At 40.3% G+C, this 19,390-nt stretch overlaps 1 protein-coding gene across 14 annotated transcripts in view; it reads right to left on the bottom strand.

The window, feature by feature from the left end:
• RIC1 (RIC1 homolog, RAB6A GEF complex partner 1) overlaps positions 1-19,390 on the bottom strand; it is a 120,582-nt gene that overhangs the window by 41,215 nt on the left and 59,977 nt on the right. For 11 of the 14 annotated variants that reach the window (XR_004971303.1, XM_036331081.1, XM_036331079.1 and 8 more), the window contains 2 exons: positions 11,517-11,608; positions 3,188-3,276 (listed from right to left, as the gene is read on the bottom strand). Coding sequence is in view for 13 of the 14 variants with exons in the window: in XM_036331081.1 (XP_036186974.1) it covers positions 3,188-3,276; positions 11,517-11,608 (181 nt within the window). In the remaining variant the exon portion in view is untranslated. The remainder of the gene's footprint in view (positions 1-3,187; positions 3,277-11,516; positions 11,609-19,390) is intronic. The other 3 variants (XM_036331080.1, XM_036331086.1, XM_036331084.1) reach the window with 3 other exon arrangements.

Genomic DNA, 19,390 nt, shown 5'->3' with positions numbered 1-19,390 from the left:
GGGGTAGCAATACTTATATCTGACAAAACAGACCTCAAAGTGAAGGCCATAATAAGGAAGGCCTTCATAATACTAAAGGGAGAGATACAACAAGAGGATATAACTCTAGTAAACATATATGCAACCAATGCAAGAGCACCCAAATACATAAAAAAAACTCCTGGAAGAGACTGACAGCAATACAAACATAGTAGGGGACTTTAATACTGAATTGACATCACTGGATAAATCCTCTAGACCAGCGGTTCTCAACCTGTGGGTCGTGGCCCCTTTGGGGGTCAAACGACCCTTTCACAGGGATCGCCTAAGACCATCGGAAAACACATATATAATTACATATTGTTTTTGTGATTAGTCACTATGCTTTATGTTCAATTTGTAAGAATGAAAATACATCCTGCATATCAGATATTTACATTACGATTCATAACAGTAGCAAAATTACAGTTATGAAGTAGCAACGAAAATAATTTTATGGTTGGGGGTCACCACCACATGAGGAACTGTATTAAAGGGTCGCGGCATTAGGAAGGTTGAGAACCACTGCTCTAGACAAAAATCAACAAAGCAGTAGCAATCCTAAATGACTCACTAGATCAGATGGACTTAACTGACATCTTCAGAACATTTCACCCCAAAGCAATGGAATATACATTCTTCTCAAGTACATGTGGGACATTTTCAAAGACAGAGCACATAATGGGACACAGGCAAAGTCTCTCCAAATTCAAGAAGACTGAAATCATATCAAGCACCTTCTCAGATGACAGTGGCATAATACTAGAAATCAACTACACTAAAAACAATCAAAAAAATTCAAACACTTGGAGGCTGTATAGCATGCTATTAAACAATGATTGGGTTACCAAAGAGATCAAAAAAGAAATTAAAAACGTCCTGGAAACAAATGACAATGAAAACACAACAATCCAAAATTTATGGGACACAGTGAAAGCAGTACTGGGAGGGGAAGTTCATAGCATTACAGGCCTACCTCAAAAAACAAGAAAAACTGGTAAGAGATTATATAACTCTACAACTTAAAGAATTAGAGAGCAACAAGAAAAGCCCAGAGTGAGCAGAAGGAAGGAGATAATAAAGATCAGAGCAAAAATAAATGTCATAGAGACCAAAAAAACAATATAAAAGATCAATAAAACTAAGAGCTACTTCTTTGAAAGGATAAACAAGATTGACGAACCTCTAGCCAGGCTCAACAAGAAGCAAGAGAGAGGACCCAAATAAACAAAATCAGAAATGAAAGAGGCAAAATAACAATAGATCCCAGAGAAATACAAAGGATTGTAAAAAAAACCACTATGAACAACTCTATTCCAACAAACTGGTCAACCTAGAAGAAATGGACATATTCCTAGAAAAATATGACCTTCCAAAACTCAATCAGGAAAAATAAAATCTGAATAGGCTGATAACTATGGATAAAATTGAAGCAGTAATCAAAACACTTCCAGCAAACAAAAGCCCTGGGCCAGACGGCTTTACAGGGGAATTTTACCAAATATTCAAAGAAGAACTAAAACCTATCCTCCTCAGACTATTCCAAAAAATTCAAGAGGAAGGAACATTTCCAAGCTCTTTCTATGAAGCCAGCATTACCCTAATCCCCAAACCAGATAGACACTACAAAGAAAGAGAACTACAGGCCAATATCCCTGCTGAACAAAGATGCTATAAAATCCTCAACAAAACTCTAGCAAATCAGATCCAACGTTACATTAGAAAGATCATACACCATGACCAAGTGGGATTTATTCCGGGGATGCGAGACTGGTACAATATTTGCAAATCAATAAAAGTGATACATCATATAAACAAATTGAAAGACAAAAATCACATAATCATATCAATTGATGCAGAAAAAGCATTTGACAACATCCAATACCCTTTCTTGATAAAAACTCAGCAAAGTGGGAATAGAGGGATCATACCTCAACATAATAAAAACCTTACATGACAAACCTACAGCTAACATCCAAGAGATACAAATCAAAACAACAATGAGGCATCATCTCACACCTATCAGAAAGGCTATCATCAACAAATCAACATATGACAAGTGCTGGTGAGGATGCGGAGAAAAAGGAACCCTCGTGCACGGCTGGTTGGAATGCAGACTGATGCAGCCACTATGGACAATAATATGGAGTTTCCTCAAAAAATTAAAAATGCAACTCCCATTTGACCCAGTAATCCCACTTCTAGGAATCTATTCAAAGAAACCAGAAACACCAATCAGAAAGGATATATGCACCCATAGTTCACAGTAGCGCAATTTACAATAGCTAAGATTTGGAAATAGCCTAAGTGTCCATCAGCAGATGAGTGGATTCGAAAACTGTGGTACAGCTACACAATGGAATACTACATTGCTGTAAAAAAGAAGGAACTCTTATCACTCAAAATAGCATGGATGGACATGGAGAGCATTATGCTAAGTGAAATAAGCCAGTTGGAGAAAGATAAATATCATGTGATCTCACTCATTTGTGGAATATAATCAACAACATAAACTGATGAACAAAAACAGATCCAGAAACAGAGAAGCATCAGAACAGACCGTCAATCCTCAGAGGGAAGGCACGGGAATGTGTGTGTGTGTGTAGGGGGGGAAAGGTCAGGGGGGATTTGTATGCATACCTATAAGCACAACCAATGGACACACACTAGGGGGTGAGAGCATGTGCTGGAGGGTGAGAGTGGCCGGGGAGAGGTCAATGGGGGAAAAAGGAGACATATGTAATACTTTAATCAATAAAGAATAAATTTTTAAAAATTCTACATGCTGACCTTTAAAGTCTATACAAAAAGAATGATAAAAAACTGAAGGAGCAATGGAGCAAAAGAGGGAATAGTATTCTAACCAGTTCATTAAAAAAATTTTTCCATTGGAGCTGTAACTTGGAAGATGAAAATGTACCCTCCATGTAGAAATATGGGGCATTTCAGGTAAAGAATAGGTGAGACAAAGGCTGACTCTCAAGGACCTGCAGGTATTTTCACAGTTAAATGAACCGTAAGACTGCAGTTCCCATCCTGTGCCAAAGTATCCCACTGTGGAAAACTCACAAGGGGTTCCAGGAGATAATTTTCAATCATCTGAAATTAGCATTCACTACACATATCTGTACATTAAAATGTTAAAATCAGAAGAACAAAGAAAACTCACCAGGATACTGTTTTGCTGTTAACTCTAGTTTATGAGACAGCAGCATAGCTCCAGTGGTGTTATCTATTGTATAAACCTGTACAGAACCACTGTAAAAAAACAAACAAACTTCAGTGAAAAAAGATAAATGCAAATATAAAAAGCATTATTATGGGAATGCTTATGTACTGCTGGTAAGTATATAAACTAGAACAAAACGAAACTGTAAATAAGTTGTAGTCATCTCATAAGTTTGATCAGATACATATTCTGTAATCTAGCAACTTCACCTCTAGCTATACCAGAACATCCTTGTCATGTATAATGTTCATCATCGTATTCTGTAAAGTGCAAAACATGGAAATCTGAATGTTCAACAATAACAGAAAGGAAAATGAACTGTGGTATAATCATACAGTAATATACCACATAGTATTAGAAAGAAATAAAATTTAGTTACATGCACTAAAATAGGTAGCATAGGTATACAGTATAATTGTTTCTAATAGTAAAAAGCATTCAAAACATAGTAGTTAAATATACTGTGGTAAAAATGCAGCAAAGTCCTAAGGTACACTAACTGCAGACCAGTGACTGCGCTTGTGGAGAAGGGGGCAGGCAGAGCTTCATCAGCTTTGGTAATGTGCTTTCTCATGTTAGATGGTAATTTATATAAATTTTCATTTTATTATTGTTACATCTCATTATTTTTAAAATCTATACACATGATACACGCTCTTTTGGGTATAAGGTATATGTAATTATTTCATTTAAAACATCTTTACAGCCCGGCCGGTGTGGCTCAGTTGGTTGTCATCCCATGCACCAAGAGGTTGCTGGTTCTATTTCTGGTCAGGGTACATGCCTAGGTTATGGGCTTGATCCCCAGTAGGGGGCGTGCAGGAGACAGCCAATCGATGCTTCTCTCTCCATTTCCTTTTCTTTCCCCCCTCTCTCTAAAATCAATAAAAATATATTTAAAAAACAAACATCTTTACAAGGGTCAAATTTATGAAGGACCAGAAAGCAAAAGAAAATATGTTACTTCTAAAGTACATTTCAAAACTAAACTTAATGATCATTTAAAAAAACATTTCTGCTTATGAAGTTTTAAAAATTTTTTTTAACACAAATATTGTTTGGGGCTGCCAGAATATCCTGGCACTTATGCACGCTTCTCTGTGGCAGGAGAAGTCAGATGGTTCCCACAGCAACTCTGATCCACTTCCACCCAGGTCCAACTTCCCTCAAGGGTTAGGAATGGGGCAAAATAAAACACCTGCAATAACGGGCCACCTGCAGCTACCTCACAGCTCATTAATGCTCTATTTTTCTATTTATTTAAAATAATTTCTTTTGCCACATCCTTCAAGTTAACATTAATCTGTTTTTGATTTGGGTCTTTTTTGTATCTTTGATGCCTCAGTTTAATACTCAAATGGGACCCTCTACAGATCTCTGGAGTTCTCTCCTTGTGCCACCCTCTTTGGTGTCTGTCCTGTGAGTCTCAGGTGCTTTGGTCTCCCCAAACTCATTTCCAGGTACTCAACTCAGGGAATCTGCCAGGCTCTATCTTCCAACCTCATGCTATGCCCTGGAAATTCTCAAAGTAATTAAAGCTGGGGCACTTGTAGAGTTTTCTTATTTTGTTTCTCATCTTTCAGGGATTGCTGTCTTTAGTTACCTGATGTCCTATTTCTTGAATTCAAAATGCCTGTTTCATATTTTTGTCCATTCTCTTGTTTTAATTTCAGGTGGCAGAGGAAATTTGATCTGTTATTCCATCTCAGTCAGAAGCCAAATGCCTAAATGTATCTTTCCAGACCACATACCCAAACACCTGGCTGAAAGACAACACTAAGTAGCTAGCAGGTTTCTGCTTTGCATCTGACACACCGTCAAGTGCTAACTCTGGGTTGCTGAGCTCTAACACGCCAGTGAGGAGTTCAAATATTTCTAATTTAAGTAGTAGGTATTATGTCACTACTTAAAAAGACTGAAAATTAACCCTTTAAGTATTCTATAGTGCCTATACTCTTTAAATTATTTTTCTTTCCATTTCTCAGCCCATTGTAAGAGAACATTTTTTCATTAAAAGATACTATTTACTAATCTTAAAGCAAAAACATCCTATATAATAAAGAGGTAATATGCAAATTAACTCACGCCCTCACAAGATGGCTGCCTATGACAGATTGGCAGGGGGGTTAGTGAGGGACAACCAAACGACTGAACAAGCAGGCTGTGTGGGGCAACCAGGCCAGCAGGGGGTGAGGGATGACCAAACGACTGAACAGCAGGCTGCGTGGGGTGACCAGGCCAGCAGGGGGGACTGTGAGGGGCAACCAGGCTGGCAAGGGGGGCAGTTGGGGGCGACCAGGTCAGCAGGGGGGAGCAGTTGGGAGCAACCGGTCAGCAGAGGGGGTCAGTCGGGGGTGACTAGGCTGGTGGGGGGGGGGGGCAATTAGGAGCAACCAGGCCGGCAGGGAGGGGGCAGTTGGAGGCAACCTGGCCAGCAGCAGAGGGCAGTGAGGGGTGATCAGAACGGCACTCAGAGGCAGCGAGGGGCGATTAGGCCGGCAGGGGGAGGGTAGTTAGGGGTGACCAGGCAGGTAAGCGATTATGAGCCAGTGGTCCAGGATTGTGAGAGGGATGTCCGACTGCCGATTTAGGCCCGATCCTGGGGGTTGGGCCTAAACCGGCAGTCGGACATCCCCAAGGGGTCCCAGATTGGAGAGGGTGCAGGCTGGGCCTCTAGTCTTTCTATAACAGAGATATGGCTACTACCACCATAAGTGATCAAAGTTAGCAGTATTAATACTAGGACAACTCAACATTACTATTACACAATGCCATAGGAAGTACACAACATCATGAATGGCAAAAATGTTTAGCCAAATCTAAACAAACCTTTAAATATAAAGGTAAATGTTAGGTTGTAAGACTGATCCCCTGAAAATTGGCATCCTAAAAGAAAGATGTCTTCTTACAGGATTCTATAGGAAAACCAATTCCTAGAAAAATACAGCTACAGTCTAGTGCTCAAGGGAATTAAGCCTGGTAAGTGATGGCAGAGCAGAGCTAAAAGACACTAGGCTACAATGTCACACAGCTATAACCACAAAACTTACACCCCAGCCCATGGTCATGACAGATGGGTTGGTACTCTCCCAACCAATGAACACTTTGTACACCGTAAGAGTCTACAGACACTAAATTCAAAATATTGTGGCATGTGGGGATGGTTTCCCTTTTGGGTGTGTGGCGGTTAACTGGTGAAAACTGAGACGAATAAAAGCTGAAGGCCAAGACTCTACCTTCATTACCCTGGGGAGAGCTAGAGCACCTCTCCTGGATTCTCACATCGGCCTTGATAGACCCTTGGGTGCCAGCCCTGAATGTAGGTGATGTGAAACTATATCTGCCACTGCTCATGTCTCTGAGTTCCCCCTAAATGATGACATGTGAGCTTCCTAGTCATTAACTATATTGGCTCAATAAGAACCAGCTTCAAAGTTCCAGTCAATTCAGGTGTTAGAAAAACTAATTAAATGGCATTATGAAGAAAGAATAGAAATTTAGAATGTGAGACATTCTATAAACAACTGACATGGACTCTTAAAAAAAGTTTATGTCATACAAATAAGAAAAAAAGGTGTAAGGATTGTTATAGGCAAAAGGTGACTAAAGAGAAATAATAATCTACACTAATAAAAGAGAAACATGGTAATTGGCGTACGACCGCTAGCTACCCTTTTCATTGGCTAATCATCGAGATATGCAAATTAACTGTCAGCCAAGATGGCGGCTGGCAGCCAGGCAGCTTGAAACTAACATGAGGCTTGCTTGCCTCAGTGACGGAGGATCTTTGGAGGAAACCAACGTTCCCCGCCTGCGGCTGCAGGCCTCTGAGCGGGCAGTTTAAGAAACATTGTAACAAATACCGCCGGACTTCAGCCAGCAGATTTGCAACATTGTATGCAAAGGCCAGAAACCTACTTTCAGCCGCGGAGGCCTAAGAGCTGGAGCCAAGCCTCAAGGTAAAGCTGGCCCAGAATTAAAAAAAAAAAAAAGGAAAAAAGGAGCGGTTGGGAACTTCAGTCACTCCCAGCCTGAAAACAGCCCTCAGCCCCTCACCCAGACTGGCCAGGCACCCCAGTGGGGACCCCCACCCTGATCCAGGACACCCTTCAGGGCAAACCAGCCGGCCCCACCCATGCACCAGGCCTCTACCCTATATAGTAAAAGGGTAATATGCCTCCCGGCACTGGGATCAGCATGACAAGGGGCAGCGCCCAAACCCCCTGATCGCCCTGCGGCTCTGTGTGTGACAGGGGGCGGGGCCCCAACCCCCTGAGCAGCCCTGCTCTGTGCCTGATAGGGGGGAGCTCCCCAACCTCTCCCCCCACGGGCCCTGCTCTGTGTGTGATGGGGTAGAGCCATAACCTCCCCATCGGCCCTGCCCTGAGTGTGACAGTGGCAGCGCCCCAACCCCCTGATCGGCCGTGCTCTGTGGGTGATAGAGGGCGGTGCCCCAACCCCCTGATCCGCCCTGCTCTGTGTGTGACGAGGGCAGCGCCCCAACCCCGATTGGCCCTGCTCTGTGCGTGACAGGGGGTGGCACCGCAACCTCCCCATTGACCCTGCCTTGAGTGTGACAGGGGACGGTGCCCCAACCCCCCAATCGGCTCTACCCTGAGCGTGACTGAGGGTGGCATCACAACCTCCCAATCTGCCCTGCTCTGTGCATGACGGGGCGGCGCCCCAACTCCCCAATCGGCCCTGCTCTGAGCCCGACCAGGGGCTGCACCTAGGGATTGGGCCTGCCCTCTGCCACCCGGGAGCAGGCCTAAGCCAGCAGGTCGTTATCTCCCGAGGGGTCCCAGACTGCGAGAGGGCACAGGCCAGGCTGAGGGACCCCCCTCCCCCCCCGAGTGCACAAATTTTTGTGCACCAGGCCTCTAGTCAAATATAATTCACGAATTTTGCTTGATTATGGTTGGAACAAAGAAGCTATAAAAAAAAACCTTGGTTAATTTCAACAAGGCCCTGATCGGTTTTCCCAGTAGTTAGAGCATCGGCCCATGGACCAAAGGGTCATGGGTCCAATTCCCAGTCAAGGGCATCTACCTCAGTTACAGGTTCGATACCCAGCCCCAGTCTGACGAGTGTGGGAGGCAAACAATTGATGTGTCTCTTTCAAATCAATGTGTTTTTTTCTCTCTCTCTCTGCTCCTTCATTCTGCTGGGGTCCAACCCCAGCGGGTCCAGGGGTCCCCAAAGGCGTAGACGGAGTCAGCGAAGAAGGAAGGACACGGAGACAGTGTTCAGTTGATCAGCAGCCTAGCCAGGATCTCCAGCCAGGATCTCCAGCCAAGTTCTGGTCTGGATCTCCAGAGAAGTTCTGCTTTGGATCTCCTGCCAGGTTCTGTGTCCATGTTCTCTTGCTAGGTTCTCCAGGTTCTCCAGCCAGGTTCTGTAGCCATGTTCCCTCGCTAGGTTCTCCAGCCAGGTTCTGTCCAGGTTCTCCAGCCAGGTTCAGTCACCAGGTTCTAGTCAGGTTCTCTTGCCAATTTCTGTAGTCAGGTTCAGTCCAGGATCTTTTGCCATGTTCTCTCCAGCGAAGTTCTTCTGTCTGTAGGTTCTGTGTAGGTTCTGTCTTCTTAGTTCTGTGTTCTAAGCTCTGTATTCTAAGTTCTGAGTCTTGCTGTCTTGTTACATCTGTATTTATACCAGTTGATTCAATCCTATCAATCTCTATTACAAAGGTTAGGGCGTTTCTTATCTCCATTCCAGGGAGTAAAGATTATGTAGCTTAAGCATGATTGTTCGTAATTAAAGTGATTAATTACCCGCCTGGCACTTAGTTGAGGGGTTTTATTCCCTCCCTAACTTCAGGGGAAAATCCCTACCTGGGGAAACAACCTTTCTCAGAGACCTTGGTTAAAACACATAGTGCCAAGAAGGTGAGCAAACATATTAAGAACAGTATGCCATATATGCCAGGTCCTTTGAAACAGCAAGGATGGACCGGCTCCCGGCATCATTCTTTCTAAAAAATAAAATCAATGGGAAAAATATCCTTGGGTGAGGATAAAAGGAAAAATAATTTCAACATGAATTGAGTATCAGATCTTAAAAGGGGTTTATTAATTTTCTCATATGTGATAAAGTTATTGGGTTTTTATAAGAGAATGTCTCTTTTTTTTTTTTGGAAACCAAGAAATAATATAAATGTCCACTAACAGCAACAGCAGATAAATTATGGTATATTCATACACTGTAACATTATTTATAAATAAATCAAAAATTATTTCAGCTACAGGCAAAGAACTTGGATAAATTTTACAATATTGACTGAAAGAGTAAGACATGTAACATAGAATATAATTCTATTCATATAAAGTTCAAAATCAGGTGAAACTAAGTTATGTTCTTTAAGAACACATACATGGGTGATAAAACTACAGAGACAAAGAAATGATTATCACAAAAGACAGAAAATTGGTTACCTTTAAGTGAGTCGGGGAAGGGACAAAAGTTGTGATTAGGATGTAGCCAGGGTAAAACTTGTATTGGCTGGCAATGTGCTATTTCTTGGCCCAGTTGTGAATAGATATGTGTTTGTATTAAATATATTTGTAAAATGGAATATTTGCAGTATGCACTTTCCTGAAAGTATATTTTTATTTTACAATATGAAAATTTAAAAGGATATTACAAACTTTATGCCAATAAATTTAACAGTGCATATGAAAAAAAAACCCAATTTTCAGAAAAATATAAATTGCCAAAATTACTTAGGAAGAGATAGACAATCTGAATCTTCTTAAATCTATTCTTAAAACTGAATTAAACCAGTAACACAAAAAATTCCCATACAGATAATTCTAGGTTCAGATGGCTTCACTGACAAATCTGACTACAGAGAAGAGAATGAGAAGGACAAACCCTCCTCAACCTGTTTTATAAGGCAAGAGAGTTACAAACTAGGAGAGTAAGAAAAATTATAGGCAAATGTACTCATGAACATAGACTTTAAAATTCTAAACAAAATATGACCAAATCAAATTTGTGAATATGAAAAAAATACGCTTTTTCTTCTTTCTTGTACTAAGTTTAATTATATTTCTACATTTACCTCTTTAATAAAAAGCAGTGTGAGAGGATGAAGATTCCTCACTTTACAAAGAGATTGAGAGTGTAATGAAGGTGGTGATGAATTATACATGTGAATTATTTATACTAAAAAGATACTTTGACACTTGTACCTGGAGATTATACCAGATGTATGTTCTACAAAAACATTAAGTCTCATTTTTAGGGCAAATGGAATTTTATATTTAAGAAAGTTTTAAAGGCTAACGAGCACTATACATACTGTAAGGGATTACTGTAAATATCTGATACAGGGTGGGACAAATAGGTTGCCAGTTATTCATATGGAAAATACATGTTAATAAAGAATAATACAAGAATAAACTGTATTTTGTGAACTCATAACTGTAAGCCTATATCGCCCATCATGTATAATCTTTTTAATTGAGCTAAAATAGCCTGATAGTCAGATATCATTGCTGTTTTCTAATGTATCCCAAGTGCTAATAACTGTGCCTGGTACATGCCAGACACACAGATATGTACTGAATAACTATTATATTTTACTTCTAAAACATGCATTATTTGTATTAAAACAAGAAGCTGATTTTATCTATGAGCTTTAAATTTGCTCCTTCACTAACGTATATCCACTGATTCAAAGACAATGTCAACACTGATGTCTTAAAAAAAAAAGATTATATAAAAAAAGGAAAAAGTATCTTCCTGATCCTGTTAAATAATAAAGAACCTACATTTTAACTGATTAAATTTTTTAAACTTGTAACTCAATTTCTTACCACTGAAGAAAAGCTCACTTTTACAAATTAAGATAATCTCCAAAATCTGCCCTTTACATTGGTTGTTCCAACCTAAAATACTGTTAGATTTGCCCTAGCTGGTTTGGTTCAGTGGATAGAGCGTTGGCCTGTGGACTAAAGGGCCCTGGTTTGATTCCTGGTCAGGACACATGCCCAGGTTGCAGGCTCAATCCCCAGTAGGGGGTGCACAGGAGGCAGCCGATCAGTGATTCTCTCTCATCACTGATATTTCTGTCTCTCTCTCCCTCTCCCTTCATCACTGAAATCAATGAAAACATATTAAAAATAAAATAAAATACTGTTATATTTTATATTAAGGCTGATTCATAAATTATAATGGGATGACAAACTTGACAACTATATTAGGAACATCTGATGTTTTAAAAACATTTTTTGCAATAACACTTAAATTGCAGAAGTCTATATATTACCTCGCACAACCAAATGCCATTAGTCGATACTTGTTATTTACAGCTACACAAGTTCCGTCAACAACATCTTGTGGCCAAACTCCATGAAGCTGCTATAATAAAGGAAAGCAGTTAAGGTTTAAAAAGTGTTCTCCAAAACACAATGTAATCAATATAATTCTCCTTCAATAAATGTAGTTTCATAAGGTTTTATCTTATTTGGTTTCAACTGGATAGAAAAATATTCCATCAGAACTACTATCTGAATTTTCTCCCTTAAAACATCAATTTCATTAGTTGTTTCAATAAATATTCCCCAAATGAGCTCAGTCCAATGCTGATCTATTTACAGAACACTAAAAACTGGATATTTGATCTCTAAATTCAAATTAAATGATGATGACTTTCCTGTTAGGATATAAACCTCTTGACAGAACAAACTGCTAACTTGTTCACTATTATTACTCTTATAGTCAACTAGCACATAGCTCTAAGTACACAGCATAATGGTTAGACAATCATACACTTCACAAAGTGTTCCTCCTGATATTTCCAGCACCCACCTGGCACCATACATAACTATTACAATACTGTTGATTGTATTTCCTATGCTGTACTTCACATCCACATTATTTGGTATATTCTTACCAGCAATTCATAATTTGTCAATTGCTGACTATTCTCTATTATTCCTTTGCTTTATGGAGTAATGGTTAATAGTATGGTATCCGGCAGCCTGATATCTTAGGTCTACCACTCATTTGCTGAAATGATTATTTCACCTTTCCAAGCTTTGGTTTTCTTTCATCTGTAAATTCCTTACCTCTTAGAGTGTTTTAAAGATTAAATGAGAGTGTACACACATGTAAACCACTTAATACAATGGCTAGCATTAAATAAATGAATGTCACTATTATTAAATTTATATGCTATTTTATTCTGAATAAGAAATATAATAGGCTCAGCTCCATTGTGCTTGTCAAATCAAGGACATCTTAGATTATAAATTCTAAGGCAAAGCTCATCATGACAGTTTAGTAAGCACAAAAAAATAGCACACTGCAATATACACTTTACTTTTAGATGATCCCAATAGTAAACATTAGAAGACTCAATATAATGATGACTTTTTTGAAAATATACTACTACAGACTTTATTTAATTACTAAATGAGCTTTATAACGTACTATCTAAACATGGAATATTTGCTTCTTTTTGTAGAAATTTAATTTTAAATTTTAATAATAAAACTGGCATTATTTTAGATTACAAAAAATGGTAACGATTGCATTGAGCATTATTTCTTTGGATGACTGCTTACTGAAATTCATACCTGCAACAAGTATTTTTCAGATGCCCATTATTCACCAGGCACTGCTCTAGGTGCTGAGGAAACGGCAGGTATTTAAGCACACCTAAATCCCTACTTGTATTCTGCCTTACATTTGTTAAGAGGCTGACAAATTAAAATAATTATCCAGTATATTGGAAGTTGGCAAATGCTACAGAAATAATAAAGCAATTATGTGGAAGAGGGAGTATGGGGGAAGGATGTAATATTAAGTGGATTTGTCTGTGAACATGTGTTTTAAGGCAAGTACGGAAGGAGATATATCAAGTACAAAGGCCCTATCAGAGATTGCATTTCTGGTATGTTCAAAGAACATCAAAGAGGCCTGTGCAGAAGGGGTGGAGTGAAGGAAGAGGAAGTAGAAGATGAGGTAACAGCTTTTTCTCCAATTTATATATTGGGAATCATTGGAGTGCCTTTATTTTTTAAACTTTTCAATTATGAATTATAAATACATTAGAGAAAAATACACAAAACAAAAATGTACATCTCAATAACATCACCAAGTAAACACTTGTAGAATTACCACTCTACAAGTGGTAATTGTGAGTACCCAAAGGTCTCCAACAGTGTCCTTTCTGATCAATACACCTTTGCCCCATCACAAAAGTAACCAATATCCAGACTTAGATGGGAATCACTTCCTTCTTTCTCTTTGAACCATTACCACTTAAACATGCATCCATACAAACTGTTTTTATTTTTCCTTTAAATTTACATACAATAGACTCATAGCACGTATCCTTTTGTGTCTAGCTGCTCTCACCCAATGTTTGTGAGATCCATCCACGTTGTTGCACACAGTCTTGTTTGTTCATGCCCACTGTTACCTCAAACACTGGGCTTAGCTCACTAGGCCTCTGGCCTCCTCCAGCCTGGTATTCTTTATTGTCTAATTAGCTCTCCAAAACCTTTAAGCACTTTTAAAAAATATTTTTTCTTCAGCTTTTCTAGTTGCCCTCAGCAGGTTTTGTCCTAATTATACTAGGTGTACCAGTTAATAATGCAGATTTTTTTCAATAGATGGAGTTACACATATGTTGATTTGATATGTATGCTATTTTGTTGTATTGACAGCAAGCTTCAAAACTCCATATGTGAAATTTGCTGAAAGTGTTAACATCACAGATATTTTTGCACTTAAAAATGTCCAATTTCATGCCAAAAAAAGAGCACTTGTGGGAAGTTTTAATTCATTACTTCATTTTGAAGAAAAGTGCTGCTGAATACTTTGGGAAGCTTATGGTGAACATGCTCCATCTCAAGATACTTGTGAATGCTGGTTTAAATGCTTTAAAGTGATGATTTCGATGTGAAAGACAAAGAACATCCAGGTCAACTGAAAAAGTTTGAAGACCAACAATTACAAGCATTATTGGATGAAGATGCGTGTCAAACTCAAAAACAACTTGCAGAAAGATTAAACACTGCTCAGCAAACAATTTCCAATCGTTTACAAGTAATGGGAAAAATTTTAAGGGAAGGAAAATGGGTGCCACATCAACTGAACGAAAGACAAATGGAAAACTGAAAAGTCATCATCAGTAAAATGTTGCTTCAACGGCATGAAAGAAAGTCTTTTGTGCATCAAATTGTGACTGGCGATGAAAAGTGGATTTATTTTGGGAATCTCAAACGCACAAAATCATGGGTTGATCCAGGTCAACTATCAACATTGACTGCAAGGCCAAATCACTTTGGAAAGAAGACAATGCTCTGCGTTTGGTGGGATCAGGAAGGTGTGGTGTATTATGAGCTTCTAAAACCAGGTGAAACCATTAATACTGATCGCTACCAACAACAAATAACCAATTTGAACCACGCTTTGATTGTGACCAGAATGTGCCAGAAGACATGGCAAAGTAATTTTGCTTCACGATGACACACCATCACACACTTCAAAACCAGTTAAAGACACGTTAAAAGATCTTGCCTGGGAAGTATTAACCCACCCGCTGTATTCACCAGACCTTGCTCCTTCAGATTACCACTTGTTCCGATCGATGGCACACGCACTTTCTGAGCAGCACTTCAAAATGTACGAAGTGGAAAATTGGGTCTCTGAATGGTTTGCCTCAAAACAAGAAAAGTTCTATTGGGACAATATCCACAAATTACCTGAAAGATGGGGAAAATGTGTAGCTAGCGATGGACATTACTCTGAATAAAAGCACTTTTAATGTTTCTCTTGAAATTATCGTGTTTTCTTTGATTACAAAATCTGCCATTATTAACCAATACACCTCATACAGTCCTACTGAAGGGGTTTTGAGCAGAGGCGTGGCATAATCTGACATATTTTAATTTATTTGTTAAATATATTAAACAATGCTGAACAGAATTTTTATAAAGCATTTAAATAATATGTAATATAGCCTGGTCGGTGTGGCTTAGTGGTTGGGCATCAACCTATGAACCAGGAGGTCATGGTCCAATTGCCATATGACTGGGTTGCAGACTCGATCCCCAGTAGGGGGTATGCAGGAGGCAGCTGATTAATAATTCTCTCTTATCATTGATGTTTCTATTTCTCTTTCCCTCTCCCTTCCTCTCTGAAATTAATAAAAATATATTTAAAAATGAATAATGTCAAATATAAAGATGCCAATGTGTTTCCTAACTACCGGTAATACATGTGTATTGTTTTCTTCTAATTTATATTTTCTACTTATAACATCTATATATAAAGAGCTGGGTTCCATAACTTCCAAAACGACCAAACAGACAACCGAACATTGGAAGTCAGTCCTGAAGTCAGTGCTGGGTCGCCACTGCCACGGGGGCTGCGGATCAGGCCCAGAGAGAGGCCCAGAGACAGAAGCAGGGTCTGATCCGCAGCCTCCATAGCAGTTATTGATGAGCCCTTGCCCCTCTCTCTCTCCAGGCCTTGACAGCAGCCGTGCCTTTCTTTCTCTCCGGGCCTTGCCAGCAGCTGCGGGGGCTACCGATCAGCCCCGCCTCTCTGACTTGATACTCAAATCTGGGTGAATTGCGAGGAGCCAATGGTTGCCTAGGAGGCAGAGCTTTTGATGCTGACTGGCATAGAAACCAACCAATCAGAATCTAATCTAGGTGAACTGCAAAGGCAGAACTAAGGTGGGGGCTGAGGAGGGGTTTTAAGGGCAACAGCTGTTTGGTGTAAGGTGTAAGAAAGTGGTTTCATTTTTTAATGACCGCTTTGGCAGTATAGTGCATATGGCTGGCTATCAATCCGGACATAGGGATTATGTATTTTTGTCTGCTAAGAGCATCTCCTCCTGCCGAAAAAGGCTTTTTCTCCCCCATTTAAGCAAGCCTATCCTATATAATCTATCTATACTAATAAAAGGGTAATATGCTAATTAGACCGGGTTGACTGGACAACCGACTTCCTTCTGGTCAAAGCCATGGTGGTGGGAGCCGAGGCAGAGGCAGTTGGGGGCAAGATCAGGCCGGCAGGGGTTAGGGGCAATCAGGCCGGCAGGGGAGGGCAGTTGGGGGTGAGATCAGGCCGGCAGGCAGAGGCAGTTAGGGGCGATCAGGCAGGCAGGCAGGTGAGCGGTTAGGAGCCAGCGGTCCCAGATTGTAAGAGGGATGCCTGACTGCCGGTTTAGGCCCGATCTCACAGTCGGACATACCTCAAGGAGTCCCCAGTTGGAGAGGTGCAGGCGGGCCACTAGTTTAATAATGCCCATCTATTTTCCATTATATTTTAAACCTTAATTGACTAGAAAAATTTCTTTAATCAAATACTAACAAAAATTGATACTCAGAAAAGTCATTTTCAGCTCTAATATTTTTGTTTTCAGTAAAAAACATTTAAATCCCAAACATAATTACAAATATATTTGTACCTTGTAAAAAAAGAGGTTCTTCAAAAGCTTATTTTTATTCTAATTTACATACTGATATGTTATTACAAATGTATTAGTTAGTACCTTACTACCTGAATAAAGTCGGTAATGAAAAATAGTTATTAGAAACCTTAAAGCTGATACCATGTAGAAAAAACATACCCTCAAAAACTAGCAATCAAAAACACCTTAAAATCCTTTCCAATTAAAAAGAGCACACTGACCACTAATATTTATCTTCTCTGACTACTGGAACAGAAAAGATTTTTTCAAAAGCATTAACTGCAAGAACAAAAAATGGGAGATGAGGTAGTATCAGAAAATCCTGGAAGCTGGAAAGTATAAGGACGGGTAGAATCCTTAACTGGCAGTAAAGAATGTTGAGAAGCAGCTAAGTTTACATTATAGGGCACACAAAGGCTTGGGAAGTTAGATGTCTCTGAAAGGCTGTACTGAAAGCAGGACTGGTTCAAAGACTGTGTAAGCAGCAGCTGGGTCTTTAAGAAGTACCTCCCTGATTTGAGCTGCTAAGAAACATTCCACTTCCATTCTAACAGAAAACTGGAGGCTTTTCTTTGAAGAAAAATAAAACAAACAAACAACCTCCAGTGATCTCTGGACCATAATGAAAACAGGGATAAGTAAAAGTTTACATTCTGAATCTGGACCCTCCAGTCTAACTCTTCCACAACTCAAATCCTAGAATACTTGGTCAGCCAGGTATATACTTTCTGGAAAGGACTGCAGGACTCTCCTCAAATGCACCTTGGATACAGAGATGGGAGGAAAGGAAATAATCCAGTTAGCTCACCATATAGTAAAGATCATAGTCAACCAAACCCCACAGAGCTTATCAACAAACCCAACATTTTATTTTGGGTCTCTACACAGCAACCAAATTCATAAATTAACTGATCATATATGAATTAACCATTCATTGTGAAATAATCACATAGAAATAAAGGAGTAAAGGATCCTCTGGATGATGATGGAGAGCCTCAATACACCTGTGTTAAAGGCATGTATAGTGAGCAACACTCCAGACTAGAGCAGGTCAGTGGCTCCAAGAGAAATTTCTTCAAGAATATGAAATGAGAGGAACCAAGATGGCGGCATAGGTAAACACTGGAGTTTGCTGCCTCAAACAACCACTTCAAAAATACAACTAAAAGATGGAACGGACATCATCCAGAACCACAGGAAGGCTGGCTGAGTGGAAGTTCTACAACTAGGAGGAAAAAGAAAAGCATACCGAGACTCAGAGGAGGCGCAGTGCTGAAGTAAAATACTAAGGTGCGGAGTGCATGCGGAGCGGGCTGGCAGCTGAGGGCGTGGTTGTTGTTTTCAATCGGGAGGGAGTCTCAGGCTCTGAGCTCCACTTCCGGGCGAGTCTCTAGGGACCCAGACTCATACAGGAGAAACGGGACTGTCTGGCATCCCTCAGAACCCTAGGGCAGCTTTCTCTCCGTGGGGCTTGCAGCGATTATTGGGACACTGAGAAACAGAGCCTCTGAGGGCAAGACTGAGAGCAGCCGTAACTGCTAACCCCGCCCTGTTGATCCTGTGGGACCTGCCCTGCCCAAGCCCTTCAGGGAAACTTTTGCTGGATAGCCTCAGGCAAAGGCTAGATTAGCACCTCCCTAGCGATCCAGGAGCCAGGAAGCCCAGAGGTCAGAGTGGGACCATCCAGTTTTCAACTCCATGGAACCATAAAAGACACACTCAGGGGGCAGACTCAGTGAGCACCAAAGCCCCATTGAAGCAAGTCTAGCCCCAGAGGGGTGTCTACAGCACAGAAGTTCTCCCACTGCAGACACAGCTGATTCTCACAGCCAATTGGCCTGGAGGTCAATTCCTCACAGTGATAACTACAATCAAGGCTTAATTACAACAAGACTGTGCACAAAGCCCACAAGGGGGTGCACCAAGAGTGTCTACCTCAGATAATTGGGACACTTAGCACAGAAAGGCACTCTATCGACACAGCGAAGCATAAAAAATGCCAAGACAAAGAAACAGGACACAAACGACAGAATTGGAGGAAAGCAAACTGCTGGATATAGAGTTCAAAACCACACTTTTAAGGTCTCTCAAGAACTGTCTAGAAGCCGCCGATAAATTTAATAAGGCCCTCGAAAAGACTGGTGAGACCGCCGATAAATGTAGTGAGATCCTGAAGAAATCTAATGAGACCCTCGATGTTGTGATAAAGGACCAATTAGAAATTAAGCATACACTGACTGAAATAAAGAACATTATACAGACTCCCAAGAGCAGACCAGAGGATAGCAAGAATCAAGTCAAAGATTTGAAATACGAAGAAGCAAAAAAACACCCAACCGGAAAGGCAAAATGAAAAAAGAATCCAAAAATACTAAGATAGTGTAAGGAGCCTCTGGGACAGCTTCAAGTGTACCAACATGCAAATTATAGGGGTGCCAGAAGAAGAGAGAGACCAAGATATTGAAAACCTCTTTGAAGAAATAATGACAGAAAACTTCCCCTGCCTGGTGAAAGAAATAGACATACGAGTACAGGAAGTGCAGAGAACCCCAAACAAAAGGAACCCAAAGAGGACCACACCAAGACACATCATAATTAAAATGCCAAGAGCAAAAGACAAAGAGAGAATCCTAAAAGCAGCAAGAGAAAGAAAACCAGTTACTTACAAGGGAGTACCCATACGACTGTCAGCTGATTTCTCAACAGAA

This window comes from Myotis myotis, unplaced genomic scaffold (genome assembly GCF_014108235.1).
Source record: "Myotis myotis isolate mMyoMyo1 unplaced genomic scaffold, mMyoMyo1.p scaffold_m19_p_12, whole genome shotgun sequence".
Lineage (NCBI taxonomy): Eukaryota > Metazoa > Chordata > Mammalia > Chiroptera > Vespertilionidae > Myotis > Myotis myotis.
The sequence above is the reverse complement of the archived record's forward strand: the minus strand, read 5'-3'. Positions and strand labels throughout refer to the sequence as shown.